This window comes from Tursiops truncatus, chromosome 8 (assembly GCF_011762595.2).
Source record: "Tursiops truncatus isolate mTurTru1 chromosome 8, mTurTru1.mat.Y, whole genome shotgun sequence".
In the NCBI taxonomy this organism is placed as follows: Eukaryota; Metazoa; Chordata; class Mammalia; order Artiodactyla; family Delphinidae; genus Tursiops; species Tursiops truncatus.
In genome coordinates this window covers 84392538-84408383 of record NC_047041.1, presented here as the reverse complement: position 1 = coordinate 84408383, position 15846 = coordinate 84392538, and the positions used below count along the sequence as shown (strand labels likewise).

Below are 15846 nucleotides of genomic sequence, written 5' to 3'. Positions count from 1 at the left end.
CGCCAAGCTGCGCGGGTGCGGGGCGGGGGGAGGATGACGGGATATCCAAATTCGCAGGACTCTGTCAGCCCAGGAGGGGGGCGGCAGACATGGGCACCACAGCTGGATTCCCAGGGTTTCCCCTCCAGCTTGCCCTAAAGAGAGTTCCCAGCAAACACAGGATCCCAGAAAGCTCCCAGAGGCAAGAATTCTCGGCTTGTTTACTGATTCCCCCGGGTTGCAGGGGGAGGGGGCGGGGTGTGTGTGAGCTGGGCACAAAGGCAGGATAAAGGTAAACTTTCTGCGTGTGAGAACCATTCCCCCCTCCAAGGAGCCGTGTCACACTGTATGTCACCGTCATCAAAGGGGCTGTGCATAAACCTGAAAAACCAAACGGACCTGTCTGTAGGTGTTACTTATATCACAAGGCTACAGGTGCCTTTATTTCCACTGTACGCCGGTGCTGGGAGCGCCCGCCTTCTCTTGCCTTGAAAACCTCCTCTTTGGACCCAGCACCGCTGTCCTCAAGTAAGCACCTTTTCTTTGCTCTTTTGGATGAATTGTAAGGGGTGTCAGGGCTTAGAGCCTCCGGCTGGGGCCTGGGTCTGTGGGTCTGTCCCCAGCTCCAGACTGCCCGCCCTCCTGCCATGTCCATCAGTCACAGTGCCTCCCGGGAGCTGTTTGAGTGGGATTTAACTGCTTACCTGAGAGAGACATTTTTGCATCCTCAGGCTGTGTAGCCAGCCACCCACCACCGCCGTGGTAGCCCCCACTGCCTCTGGATCACTTGATTAAATCAAGGGGAACTAACTAAGAGAGAATGCATACACGCACTCTATTCTCTACCCTTCCTAAAGCTAACCTTAGGAAGGGAAGCTGGATTTTACACCAAAAAATATTCAGCTTCAAGGAAAGCCCACCTGCTCCTGCCTAAACGCCTCCTTTTCCCATCGGCCTGCTCATGGACCCCCCCCCCCCCCGCCTTGAAACAGAGAAGATAGCCGCCTTATTACAGATTAGGGCGTTTTTCAGGAGATTGTCTTACGTAATAGCTTAAAGGAAACCCGTTCTGCCCTCTCACACCACCTCCATATAGAATGCTTCCAGAAAAGCAATGGTTAGGGTTTTTCCACTGTATTTATTCTCAGACCTCTGCAAAGACTCTGCAGTATGTAGTGTTCTTGTGCATTCGCCCCCTGCTGGCAGCCACCAGTAGCACATGCTCCCTTCTCCAGCTGGAGTGGGGACCCACATTCATTTGAATGTGCTAAGAATTTTACAAACTGGAAAGGTTATCAGACATCATTAGGGACAACCTCTTCGCTTTACAGATGAGGAAACTGAGGCTTAGAAAGGTAAAGTGATTGAGGGAGACAGCTTCATGTTTTAGTCTAAAGACGCAGGGGGAGGGGTTGTTTGCCCCTCTGAGTGAAAGCTTAAATCTTTTGTCCCCATGTTCTCTGTGAGAATGTTTTTCATGATTCAAGGTGCTGTTGACAAGAGTTTTCACAGATTGGTTTTCTTCTTTTCAAAGAAGTCACCTGAGTAGCAACCTTTTGGATATATTGACAATGATTGATTTTCTTTCCCCCCCGCTGGGACAGGAATGGACATACGTATTATGCCTACTCATCTACATGTATTATCTAATTTGGTTAAATCCTTGGGATATCCTGCGTATTGTGTTTAAAATCCCCATTTTAGAGATGAGGCATTTTAAAGATGAGCTCAGAGAGGGTCATGCATTTTTACATAACACGCTTTGCATGAAACAAAAATAAAGAAGAAAAAATACAATTTCTGCAGGCTGAGTAGTAAGAAACGTGTCCCACGTCCCTTGCCTTGTGGGTGGCAGAGGTGGGATTTCAACCCCAGTGGATTTAATCCAAACCAAAGCTGATGAACTTTGTACTGGAGCCCACAGTAAACTATACGGCGTACCTCCTATGAGTCTTTGCTGAATCTTCAGAGAAACAATGAAAAACAAACTAACTAGCACACTCCCTACACAAGCCAAAGAAAGATGAGGAATCACTTGGCAAGACGTCAGTGAGGCAGCTCTCAGAGCTGCTGTGGTTTCTCCCAGAGCAAACACTCAAGCAGCCAGCCCACAATCCTTTAGTAGCAAGTATTGAAATAGTCCAGTGGGTTTTCCTCCATGTGTCCCTTCTTAAGGAGGTCCGAAAGGTGGGAAGTGGACCCTGACCTGCCCAGAGGGCTTGGGACCTGATGGACACTGGGATATCGCTGAGGCTTTAGAGGACAAAAAGCTTTATTTTTCTCAGTGAGATTGCCCAGGTGGTGGGATCGGGGAAGGCCCTCCCCGGCCCCCTTCTCTATGGTTTACACCCTCACAGCCTTGTTCTGCCCAGTGATGTATTAGCGCATAAACAGCCAATGTGTAGGTGCTTCACTGGGTGGATTTTTGGTCACATGCCCGAAGTGAAGTTGATGATCTCTGCCAGGGTCAGGAAGGAATTTTCCTCCTCTGGCTAACTGGCCAAGGCTGGGTGGTTTTCTGCTTCTGCTCTCTCTGGAAGGCTGAGCAGAGGTGCCATGGACACCACACCTGTGACTGCTGCCTCTGACTCGTGTGAGGGCAGGAAGCCCCCAGCCCTGTCTCTCTGACTGTGTGGACCCTCCCCGTGCACCTTGGTGAGTGAGCCCACTCTCAGAAGGGATAGGAAGCCTCTGCAGGCACTGGGGACCTGAGCGTCCACGCCATTCCCAAAGGTCCAGCCAGCCTTTCTCGTGCATGGAAGAGAACCCACTTGATTCCTCCCCCTTGTGTGGAATGTGCTTGACCCTTTCCTACTTATTAGGCAGCTAGAATGTGGACTACACTTTGGGGAAACTGATTCCAACTGCCGTGGGTCTGTGGATGGGCCGTGAGTGAGGGTCCAGAGTACTTAAGGTGCCTGGCTAGCCCAGGCAAAGAATGTCCAGAGTCCACAGTGGGCATAGGAGGAAAGGGAGAAGAGAAAATCGGGGGAATTTTTAGAGCTAAAAGTTGCATCTCTGTAGTGATTGAATTGTACTCCAGTTTGCACCATCCAACTATACCACCGTATATATGCATGTGCGTACGCGTGCACACGTGTGGATGTGTCGTCCCACTCCAGTGGGTTCCTGCAGAAAGTCACGCAGCTGGGGCAGGTCTTGGAGTCCACCTCATCGGTGTGTCCATTTAGCAGATGAAGAACTGAGGCTCGGCGAGGAGCAAGTATATGACTCCCGAGCCAGTGCTCTTTCTGTGATGACAAACCAGCCAGCCCCTCAAAAACCAAAAATGTGTGGTTAGAACAGCGGGCCTAGGACCCTCCCTAGACATCCCTTCTTGTCCTGCTGCTGATTCGAGTTCTAACACAGTGCTTCTCAACCTTTTTTTTCATTATCACACCCTCTAAGGAGCCTTTTTAGATCACTGTTTCTTAATCGTATCCCTTCCATAAAATGCTAATATCACAGATTTACTGTTTATCATTTACGCACTATGGCCTTTTGGAGGGTCATAAAGGATTATAATGGCTAAGATTTTTCTGACCCTCAAGAACCAATTTTTTCCCTCTAGGGTCACTGTCCCCCCCCCACTGGGAATACATATTCTAACTTCAGGCCTGGCCTTACACATCACTGGGCACCAACGTCTTCACTGAGAAGAGGGTCCTCGAATAGCTGTTCTCTCCCACCACCCTGTTCCACCTACATTAAAGGAATCTTAAGGGCTAAAATGTTCAATTATTAAAAGGACCATAGACAGCCTAAGAAGCTGGGCTGTGGAATACAAAGCAGCCATTATTCCCAAACTTTCACACCTAGAGCCCACTGGCTAAGTGCCCGAGGTCTCTTGTGGAGAATCCAGAGTTAATAACACCCCGTCCTCCCACTGCAATAGCAAAAAAAAAAAAAAAAAAAAAAACTGCTGCCTTTTATAAAACACATCTTCCACAAAGCAAAAGATAATTACAGAAGAAAAATGCATGTTGTACACCTGAAGACAGCCCTTTAAGAAAACTTGATGGATATAATTTGCCATAGAAGAACCACCAAAGGGAATCAGATACAGACGGTGCTGTGTACAGCCCTGGAGAGATTACAGAGCAAGCCAGTGGGCTGGCGCAAAAAGAAGAAAAAAAAGAAGTCTTTAAAGGAGGTAAATATCGTACTGGTCAAAAATATTCCTAATTTTTATATGATCAAATTCAATTTACCAAATGGCTTTTGAGAGCTTTGCTAGGCAGAGATGAGGAAGAGTGCACTCCTACTGTCACGTTATGTATCTGGAGGATTCCTAATTGACATCGAAGACCTGGGAACTGTTTTCTATTTTCCTCCACATGGAGGCCACCTCTCCTTTCTCTAAGCCCAGCAGTGAAGGTCATGTCAGAGGCCTGCCATTCTCTTCCTCCATTTTCTGAGCCTCCAGCCCAGAAGGGCAGGGGGCATTTTTACCTTGAGCCCTCACTTAAGAGAACTTTTCTGGGGTCATGTCCAGAAAGAAGAAGGGGCTTTGGGCTCCAAGGGCCCTTCCCTCCTTCATAATCTCCCACCCCCATCCCTCTTCATCCAGCCACCTGCTCTGGATATAAAACCAATCAATCCGTGGGAAAATCAGAGTCCAAACCCAGGCAGCCTTGACTTCTGTTTGATATGGCTCACAGCGGGAGATCTAAGAAGGTGATAATCTGCTGGGCACGTTAACCCTCTCCGGGCACCAGGAAGGAGGCTTCCTAGTGCGGTCTGGTGAACCTTTGATGACGCCCAGAGAGGGTGCCTACATGTGAGAATTCGAACTCAGTTATTTATCTACGTCTGGAGCACAGTTCTCATGCACATCTGATAGTGATGATGATAGATAGATAGATTTGCAAACATCCCCAAAGAATTGATCTTTGGTTTTCAACCACACAATCCCTGCCCCTCTCGGTACTGAGGTCCTATTTGACGTGTAAGTGAACCTGGGATGCGTCTTTGAACAGATGAGGCTGTGAGTGTTTTTAGAAAGGGAAGCAGATGGGTTGGAAAAAAACTTAAGAATTCTGTATACCATAACGCTGTGTGACTTTGACAAAGTTACACAAATTTCCTGGGCCTTAACTTTCTCAGCTGTAAAATGGGTGCAGGGAAAGATTAGACCAACTCAGTACTTTGCAAAATGCGGTACTCCGACCACTCATGTTACGTGAGATAAATCTGGTCAGGTGTAGAAAACTTTTTCTTAAAGCACTAGATAGTAAATATTTTAGGATTTGCAGGCCTAAAGGCAAAAATCAAGTACATTATGTGTGTACTTATATAACCATTTAATATGTAACCATTTAAAAATGTAAAATAATTTTTAGCTGTGGGCCATTCAAAAATAGGTAGTGGGCTAGATTGTGCCGGTAGGTTGTAGTTTGTGAACCTCTGACCTAGGAGGTGCACGGATGACTAATTTTTATTTCAATGCTTATGTCTTTATTCTTATGTATGTTAAACGAATACCGACTTTCCATTTATAGTGGTGATGTAAAGTTTTCCTTTTAAATAAATGTGGTTATATTAAAATAAAAAAGGAAGTGATTTTTTTTAATATATTAAGGAAGTTATCACGGTGGCAGGAGAATGACTAAAGCTTGGGAAACACTGGACGAGATGATTAATAAGCTCCTGACCATCTAAAATTCCATGCACTTAATAACCTGGAATCTAGTCTTTGCTTTGACACTTCCCAGCTGTGTGATTTTTGAGCTGCTGTGTCCCCTTTGCAGAAGGGAGCAGAACCACGCTATCTCATCAACATTATTGCGATAATCATAATAGAAGTTGGGTGAACAGATTTTTCTAATTCACCAAACATGAATTCACTTTTTTTGAATTGTGGGAATATGGGAAACAGCAAAAGGAAACTTGGAAGATGAGACTGGTGTGGCAAGAATGCTTATGAGTAGAAGCCCCAGCCCATTTTTTTTCTATCCCCTTTCCAGCCTCGACCAGTCATCTTCTCCCAAAGCTGCCCACTCGCCAGCATGCGCAATTAGGTTCATGACTTCTTAAACAGACCCACCTGCGTTGTCACCCAAACTCCCAGCACCTGCCACCTGGGTGCTCTGCGGCGTGTTACCTGGAATCTCACAGCGCCCATCCCTCATCTATAAAAACAGAACCCACACCAGAAACTGTCTCAGAGTGGTTGCCCTGGGGACACCATGAATAATGAATGTAAACTGCTCAGCCCAGAGCCCTCAGTGAAGCAAGTGTGTTACAATTATCACAGGTCTTCACTCTCTTATCCAAAACCCTGAGGCGAGATGTGCTGAAGAATTCAGAGTTCTTCAGGTATTAAGAAGGTGACACAGGGTATATACTGCAGAGCACAGAATACCCCTCTCAAGGTACTGGCTGCTAGGACTGCTTAAATGCGTTAATATTTCTGTAGTGTATCATGTGAATATTCATCAAGTGGAATAAAACTGTAGCTATAGGTATAAGACTACAGAGCATATCTATAGTTGTATATGTTTAATAGATGTATAGCATTTAGTTTATATACATATATAGAAGTAGAGATATAATATATATTATAATTATATATTAAAATTTTATAACATCAATTCAGGACTGTTTTTGCTGGGAAATAAGTCGGAACCACACATACACACACACACACACACACACACACACACACACACACAAATATACTTTCAGTTTCAGAGCTTTTGGATTTCAGAATTGTGGATTAGTGTTTGTGGGCATGTTCATTTATAATAATTCTCGCCCTGTTTTCAGAAGTATACATATATTTTTTTGGCCACACACCATGCGGCATGCGGATCTTAGTTCCCCAACCAGGGATCAAACCCCCACCCTCTGCAGTGGAAGCGTGGAGTCTTAACCACTGGACTGCCAGGGAAGTCCCAGAAGTATATTTTTAGACATTATAATCCAGTTCAGGGCTCAGGTGTGAGAGAATAGGAAAAGTAAAGAAAGAACATTATTATATAATAAAAGCCTTCATCCTCAAATCCCATCTTTGCCACTTACTGGCCATGTTACCTGGACAATTGTCTCAACCCCTCTGCCTCAGTTTTCTCATCTATAAAATGGGGATATACACGCAAACCTCACAGGAGGTGGCAAGGATTAAAAAATGTCACCATGGAAAGCACTTAGAGGGGTGCCTGGCTCCTGGGAGACTGTATGTTTGTAAGCGTTTGCCGTCATTACTAAAAACCAAGTGTCGCCCTGCTGGGGGCTCCTACAGTGTGGCTTTCTTCCTTCATCCGCCTCCTCACAGCCTCTCCTGCCATTACAGGGTGATGTTGGACTCAGTGACACACAGCACCTTCCTGCCCAACGCGTCCTTCTGCGACCCCCTGATGTCGTGGACTGACCTGTTCAGCAATGAAGAGTATTATCCTGCCTTTGAGCATCAGACAGGTGTGTACGTCTGGAGAAGCTCATCTGAGCTGGGACAGACTGGGGCAGGAGGTGGTGCTGGCCTCAGGCGGGTGACAATGCCATGCTGGGGGCCTGAAAACGCCAGCTCTCACCAGTGTTAAGGGCAGAGGGTCACAGGAGACCCAGGCGGGAGGAAGGGCTGCTTCTGCAGAGAGAAAAGCACTGGAATCCTCGCCCCAACCTTTTCCCAGCTCTGTGGGCTTGGGGAACTCCACTAACCTCTCTGAGCCTTATTTTGCTAATGGGTAAAAGGGAGATGATAACACCAATCTCTTGGAGTTATTATATTTAAACAACATAATAGAAAGAAACCCTTAGCCCGAAGCCTAGTACACTGTGATTGTTTGATCATTGTGGCTTTAGCCAACATTTGCTAACTACTAGCTATGCCCCAGACTCTATACCAAACACCTGTCTCTTCCTTACTGAAGCCCTAGGAGAAATTACTATTATTATTCCCATTTTATAAATGAAGAAACTGAGACAGAGAAGTTACATGACCTGCCCAAGGTCTCACAGTTAGTTAAGTTTCATGCAAGTTGACTTGAGCGTCTGCACTCTTAACTCTCTTACATGGTCATCTTATAAATGACGTAATGCTGTGATTATTGGTATTAATATTGTAGATAGTCTCTGAGCTTCTATTTCCTTATCCCTAAAGCAGGGATGATGAGAATTACTGTGAGGATTAAGGGAGCCAAACTGTGAAATATATAGCCTGACACCAAGCAAGTGCTCAGTAAACAGGAGTGCCCTTGCTGTCCCCCAGGCTGCCCTCCCCACACTTCCTCCTCTCCCAGCCCAGTTTTCTCCTCCTAAGAAGGAAGCACGGGGCCTTGTGCAAGCCCCATGCCAAAGGGAGGCCAGCTGAGCTTTGCCCCAGAAACCCTCTGTGGGCCTCTGTCCCCAGGTGCTTGGGTGACTACACATCACAGCAACCTGGCTGACTGCTAGCACGGCAGGTGCACGCCCCGCGGAGGGTGATGCAAGCACTGGTGGAGCCCTCAGGCCCCACCCAGCCTTGACCCTGTGTGCTCCGGCCCAGCAGGGCCCACACTCAGGGTCAGGAGGCCAGCAGCCTCCGGAAGAGGCCAGGCCTCTGAGGACACTGTGAAATGTCCTTCTCAAGGAGCCCCTGCCTCCAGGCCAGAGACCAGTGTCGCACAGACAGACCTGAGACACATTCTTACAAATCGAATCCCACACCATCCCCCAACCTCACACACGACACACTTGTACGAATGACATCGCTCACTCTCACCAGTGTCCAGATAATTGCACATGGACCTGAGTCATCCAGCCGCACATTGTAATTCTCCTTCAGGCCTAAGGAGCACCTTGTTTCCAAGAAAGACAATGAGGAATGTACTCGATCTCCCCTACACTCATTATTTGGTCAAGAGGCTAAATTTGAAGGAGGAAAACGAAGGCTTTCGAGTCCCTGTCCCTTCCCTATGTGTCCCACGATGGTGGAGCCCAGCTCCTGTCCCTTCTCTCCATTCACACATAACACAGAGCTGCCATCGTTGGAGCCTCCTCTTCCTGCCTCTTCTACCAGGAGGCATCAGAGCAGGATGGGCGGGGGTGGCCTCAGCCACCTACCTCGTGCAGTGTTCCAGGAGCTTCTGTAGTTGTCAAGAGCTTGGACTTTGGCGCCGCATGCCCTAAATGTGAAGAGCGGCTCTGCGATTTAATAACTGCAACACCTTACCCTCGCATGCCTCAGTTTTCTCATCTCTAAAGTGGACATAGCAGTAATGCCTATCTCGCAGACTTGTGAGGGTGAAATGAGTTAATAGGTGTGAAGTGTCTGGGACATGGCAGGCACACAGCAAGCACACACAAGTGTGTAAAAATGAAGGATGAGTTTCAGTTTGGGTTGAAGAAAAAGTTCTGGAGATGGATATTGGTGATGTTTGCACAACAATGTGAATATACTTAATGCCACTGAACTGTGCATTTTAAAAGCACGGACCCAGCTTTCTCCCGTCTGAGACCTCTGCATTTCCATCAGTGTAAGGAGGGACTGGACCAGGTCCTTGCTAGGATCCCTTCCAGAAGCGTCTCTTCCTGCATCAGGCAACATCACAGAGGTAGACTTCATCCCCCACCACCCACTGGGAGACTAGAAATTCCCACCAAGATGTGAAGACAGAACATCCTCCGCGAGTGGCCCAGCTTCCTGACATTCCCCGAGGGAGGAGCCAGGCTTTGGGCCGGCCCTCTGGCCCTCTGGACTTCAGAAGGAGCCGAGTGTCTCTGAGCTCATAAAGGTCAAGGTCAGGTGTGAAAATTTAGTCTCAAATGAGGACCCGGGCTCCCTGAGTCCCACTGGTGGGAGGAATGCCCTGCAGTGCCTTCTGTCTTTTTGTCACTCCAAGAGGTGACACACGGGTCTGAGTGTCTGCCAAAACCTTCTCTGAGAGGGATGCATCAGGGGACAGCCAGGTTCTCCTCCAGACACTGCTCTGCCATCTGTCCTAAGGTCCTTGCCCACCTCCCAGGAAATTTCAGCTTGAATTCAGGGTTGTCCCAATGGCAGCTTCCTGTTTGGGTCTGAGGTCAAGGGCTGGTGCTGGCATCCACCAGCCCCATGACCTTGGGCAGGTTTTCCCGAACATCTCTGAGATATGCTCTCCTCAGCTGAAACGGCATCCACCTCCCAGCGTTGGGAGGATTGACTGAGATTCCTCATATAACGTGTTTAGCAAAGCACCTGGCACTTGGCAAGCGGTCACTGTAGCCAGGACACCTCACGACTCCCAGCTGGTGGATAAACAGCTTTCTCTCTGCTCACTTCACTTTTCATATTGAACAAAAGCAGCCCGGGTCTCCAACTCAGCCTTTCCAATTCAGAATGTTGGCAGCTTAGACACTTTGAGACCAAAGGGAGAGAAAGGGAGAAAGAAATGATGTGCCCGCTGGATAAATGATGTCCGTGAGAGTGCAGGGAGGAATACGCAACCTAGCTGGGATAACCAGCTGCTACTGCCTCTTAACTGGCTTTAGCAGAAGGCAGCTGAATCTGTGTCCGACGTGTGTTAAGTGCGCAGCATCTGGCCTGTCTTAGAAGCAGCACAGCCTGCTACACGGCAGGCTGGCGAGTGAGCGGTCACAGCCTGCAGAATGTTCTAGAATATCATGAGCTAACCCTGGCCTTCCCTTCAGCTTTTAAAGTAAAGAATTACAGATACTGGAAAATTTTATCAAAGAGGGACGTAGTGGGGAAGTGCATAAATTTCACAAGCATGTGGTATTTTGAAGAGATTATTTCTCCAATCAAGTTCCAGTAGCCAAGCATCTGACAAGCCATGGAATATCCTGATCTCACCCCTACTTTCTGGAACTCCATCCTGACCTTCACACACCCACACACCCCTCCCCTGATTGCCAAGGTGGCCAGGCCAACACTCAGTAGGCCTTGGCTTTCGGATCTTCCTTATACTTTGCGGCAGAGGTTTCTAGGTTGAGGCAGCTCTAGGGGTTCCCAGGAGGTCCCTCGGGGACCTGCAGTGACAGCTGAGAAGGACAAGCTTGAGGTCCCCCTCTCCACCTCCCTCCCTCACTTTGATTCAGAAGATAGTACAGCATAGTGGTTACTAAGGCTTGGCTGCAGGAACTGGAATCTGCCTACATGACCTCCTCGCTCAGCCACTTCCTCGTTGTGAGACCTCAGGAAGGGATGTCACCATTCTTTGCCTTACTTTCATCATTTACTTTGTAAAACAAGCTACGTGATCTAGGACCTCATAGCATCATGTTGAGGATGACATGAGAAAACTCAAGGAGTGTAGCATGGTAACTGGCACATACTAAGTGCTCAACAAATATGTTAGCAATGGGAGATTTTATTTGAAGACAGAACTGTTTCTTAAAAAAGAAAACAAGGTGCAAAACCCTGATCTTGGATATTAACAACCAGAGGATCAGGAAGAGAGGCATCTGGGTCTCACAGGGGCTTTTCTTAGGCAAGACTCCGGTTCAGGGTATAGAAGTTTGAGATCAGATATGAGAGAGAGTCTAGGAACTTCTAAATCGAAACCAGATAATGAAATACAAAATCATTGGAAAGCCTAAGGTGAGCCCCGTGGCGGTAGTCACACCCCAGGACACCCCCAAGGAGAGACCTCACCATCAGCCCCCTCCGGCCTCTCCCACACACATCCAAGCCTTTGGGCAGCTGTGGCCCCAGGACGGCTCAGGGCTCGGTGCTCTCTGCCCCTTTCTAACCACACTCCCATGGCCTCGGCTCTTTGCTAATACCCAGCCAGCCCTTCTCATCTCTTCTCCACCCAGTTTCTTACACTGCTCCAGGCATTTTTTTTTTTTTTTTTCCATCTCATGGTCTAAATCATTCCACGGGCTTGGAATAAAAGCCAAGAAGGACTATTGGATGGGGCTAGACCAGCTCAGGAGGGAAACCTAGAAGCAATATATCATTTCAGATCTCTCCTCATAAAGTCCTTCCTTTCAGTGACAAAGCCACAATCGATGGTGCCCGGCACTATCCAGTCCACTCACTGGTCTCTTCAGCGCTGCTCCAGGCAAAAGACTTTCCCAATTCCCAATGTTAATAAATCAAGCTAATCGTGGTCCAGTCCGTCTAACTCAGGCCTCCTCGGACCCAAACTGTGCCTCGCTCTCACTGAGTTTTGGGTTGCTTTGTTCTGCTTGTCCCTCAGCTAGAATGAGGCCCCGGTGGAGATGGCCTCATTTCCCTGAGAACAAATGTCATCCCCAAATAATAACTAATTACAAGTGACACATGGAAAGCTTCCTGTCGTTCAGATAACTGGGCTAAGTTCTTTACATGCATCATTTCTCTTCCATTTCGTAGCAAACTCCCTAAGAGGTAGGCACTATTATTACTCCTGTTTTATAGATGAAGGAGGCTGAGGTCCAGAGAGGTTAGGAAACTTTGTTAGGATTGCACAGCTAACAAGTTGAGGAAACGCAATTAACGTAGTGGTATGAGTAGCCCTGACATTAACAAGTATAAATGGGTGGTATTTAATGGGCACTTACTACCTGCCTGTCCTTTTCCAAGCACTTTCCATGTATTGATTCACTTAATCTTTTTAACAGCATTATGGGGTACGTCCTAGTATTCCCATTTTGCTGAGGGAGTGAGAACAAGAAACAGATGCCCTTGGAGAGCATACAGATGCCCTTGGAGACCCTCTTAGGGTCCCTAGGAGGCAGGACCACTAAGTGTGAGATCACACACCCTTTCAGCTTTAGGGGGAATCCAAATTTCAAGAGCCCTGGTTTCAAGTTCTAGAACAGTGATGTTCAAGGAGCCTTCTGGGGCTAAGGAGGGGAAGCCATATAGTACGTTCCCCTAACTCCCAGCAAAGCAGCACTGCTTTTTTTCCAGAGAAATTTCAATTTGAAGAAAATACTATTCGACTAAAAATGTTTAAAAGCCTTAGCATGCCCGCTGTAAACAATAGTTCTGAAGGAGACAACCGTCCAGAAGCTTGTGAAGTTCTTCCTCACAAAGTCACTGCCAGGAGTGAGCCAGCCTTGGAAGAGTTTTGACTGACCCTCGGAGCGGTTTTTAAAAATTAAATAAGTCAGCACTTAAAAATCATGAGATTTCACATAACAATCTGGGCTTGGCAACACAGAGCCCACCTTCCTGCCCGGCAACAGCCAATTGGAGCTGGGCCACCACTGTCCACTCGGCATGAACTTGCCCATTCCCACTGTCCCCATCGGGGGCCACTTCGGGCATGGACATACCCTGCTGACCCTGTGGGAATCTGAGTGTGCCAGCGGCTCCAAAACTCAAGGCCTTCCTCCAAATTTCACTGCATCCCAGGTTATAGCATCAGTTGTGAGCATTTCCCCCCAGAATCGCTGAAAACTCCCTTTAGCCCCTTAATTCTTCTTCCCAATGCAGCTAGCCCTTAAACAAGTGTCCTGACCTACTTACGACTTCAAAGGAGCTGGCCAAGGCTGCTGTTTAATCGTGGCCTGCGGACCTTTGGATTAAGTCTACCAGGTACAGGACATCATCCGTACCCAACTGGTAAACATAGGCAGAAGGGCCTCATAGCTCAGCTTCTCCAAAAAGTCTAAATTATTTTGTGAATAGTAGGCACATTGAGGCAAACACTTTGCATTTCCAGACAATACAACCTGTTAGAGATAACATAGTCTCTGGGTGTATCACCCTGTCTTGTATTTTCCCTGAGTTCATCTCTTCCGAGTAGTGAAAGGGTCTCCATGTCATTCAAACACTGTCATCATCAGTCTCTCTATCCTTCTTCTGATTTTTCAAACCTAGATTATATACGTACATAATATATATATATGTAATATATATAAATAAATACACGTAATTGTAAAATGTATAACAATACATACACATACTATATAAATATCTATATAAACTATGTGCATATATTTTAATATATTTATATATATATACATCTTCATCGGAAGTGTTGAGTCAGTCTTCCAGATGTGTGTCCAGTCTGGTCCTTGCCAACCAAGAAGAGTGAGGCAAAGGTGACGCAAACTTCCCACGTCCAAAGGTGGAAGAGTTGGTAGAGGCCTAACCCCCTTACCGACCAGCCGCGTGGCCTGAGTCACGTAACCTCTCAGAACTTCGGTTTCCTCCCTGTGAGGTGAAGATAATAAGTGGCAGTCCCCTGGCTGGTCATTTCACCTCCGGAACACCCACAGGGGGCTAGGCGGGCTCCGCCCTGCTGACTCAGGGTGAAGAGGCAGAGCTGGCCACGCCCCTGTGGGACAGCAAGCCTTCCTGACAGGGGCAGTGAGCTGGGTCTTGAGGACGAGCAGCAATTGCTTAGAGGACAGGTGGGGACCGCACCCTAGGTGACCAGAGGCGCCTGTGCAAAGCCCTTGAGCTGGGGGCAATGCTGCGGGAGGGCAGGGGCGGTGGGGGGGGGGGAGGCCTTCCTCACCCCTGTGGGATCAGGACCGTGGAACCACACCACAGCCAAGAGGCTTCCCTCTGTGCTGGCGCTTCGCCCTCCACCTGGCCGAGAACAGCTACTTTGCTCGCGCTCGGGAAGGACTCCGCTGGCGAGGAGAGCCTGCCGTGCTCGGCCCTGGCTCTGGCCTCCCCGTGGGGCGGGCCCGAGCCGCACACGAAGCCTGCTCTGCGGGGAAGCTGCCGAGGAGAGCGAGTCGAGGGGACGGAGGCTGCGCCAGCGACACCTTCCCAGGGTCAGTGACACGTCTCCGAATCCCTTACGCGCCCGCTGGCCTCCAGAAACAACATGGCCGTGGCCATCTCCCAGGGCCAAAGAAAATGACTTGGGGGTGGAAGAGAGAGGGGAGGGGCTCGGAGACTTGGCGCACGCTCTCCATGGAAAGAAATGAAGTGTGCCCTGAAAGGGCAGCACCCCGATAGGCATCTCCGGCGGGGCTCAGCTCAGGACCCAGGGAGGAAGAATTTCAAGGCTCATAAACATCTCTCGTGGGAATACCAGGGAAGTGGAGGCCCCGGGTTTACTCCAGCCAGAACTCGGCACGTGAGAGCACAGGCCAGAAGGGGGAAGGGCCACCAGGTGTTCCCAGGAGACCCTGGCACCCCCAGCGGCTGATGGGGGCCCCTCCTCAAACAGCAGGTAGAGGCCACAACATCAACCTCCGCCATCCTGGCCGGATATCAACTCTTTGACTCACACACATATAGAATTCTGATTAAAACCCTAAATTTAAACAAACCTGAGATCTGGGACCTGGGACCCTTTGCGGCAGTGCTGGCACCTGGACAAACGAGTCCTCCAACAACAAAATACCAACGAAAGACATTATGAGGGACTAAAAATAACTGCAGGTATGTGCAGTTGGGGCAAATGATGAACAATAAGATACAAAAAGGCCAAAATCCAACTGCCACTTCTGAGGCGCCAAAGCAAAAGCAGGGTCCTGTGCGGGATGCCTGCGCTCAGCTCCACCAAGGGGGTGGGCAGGCCACCAAGCCGCCCCTCCCGCCTGACCCACCAATTCGCGCCACCCTCCCCCCGTTTAAGGGACCAGGTTGACCCTCCTCGGGCATCAAGCAAGGACGTCTGTTTCTTGTTCTCACTCCCTTGTGCTGCAGCACGAGTCCCAAGAACGCCTTGCCTGAATTCCTCATCTGGCCTCTTATCAATTTCTATTGATTAAAGGGTCCGAGGACTCAGTCTACAGCAAACCTAGCGTTCAAGTTTGACCTCAATCCACTTCACGGTGGGAAAAGGGATTTCTGGAAGGCCTCTACGTTTTAGGGGGAGATCGAAAGTAGAGCTGGTGTAGATCAGGGCATATAGCAGCCTGGCCAATACACAGGGGGTGCTTAGGGGCAGAGAAGCCATCTCCCGCCTGGGACTAGAAGCGCCACAGTTCCTTTGGGGACAGGGGCAGCCAATGCAGCATTTAAAGGGGGAATCATAACAGCCTCGCTGC

General features: G+C 48.6%; 1 protein-coding gene across 7 annotated transcripts in view; it reads left to right on the top strand.

The window, feature by feature from the left end:
- Positions 1-403: 403 nt before the first annotated feature.
- The window catches only part of ELF5 (E74 like ETS transcription factor 5), a 29999-nt gene continuing 14556 nt past the window's right edge, over positions 404-15846 (top strand). For 3 of the 7 annotated variants that reach the window (XM_073808757.1, XM_073808758.1, XM_033860464.2), the window contains exons 1-2: positions 404-507; positions 7274-7398. In XM_073808757.1, coding sequence (XP_073664858.1) covers positions 7278-7398 — 121 coding nt within the window. In that variant the 5' untranslated portion in view covers positions 404-507; positions 7274-7277. Of the gene's footprint in view, positions 508-1019; positions 2635-2699; positions 4133-6235; positions 6354-7273; positions 7399-15846 lie in introns of those variants that run through there. The other 4 variants (XM_073808756.1, XM_019948323.3, XM_004329984.4 and 1 more) reach the window with 4 other exon arrangements.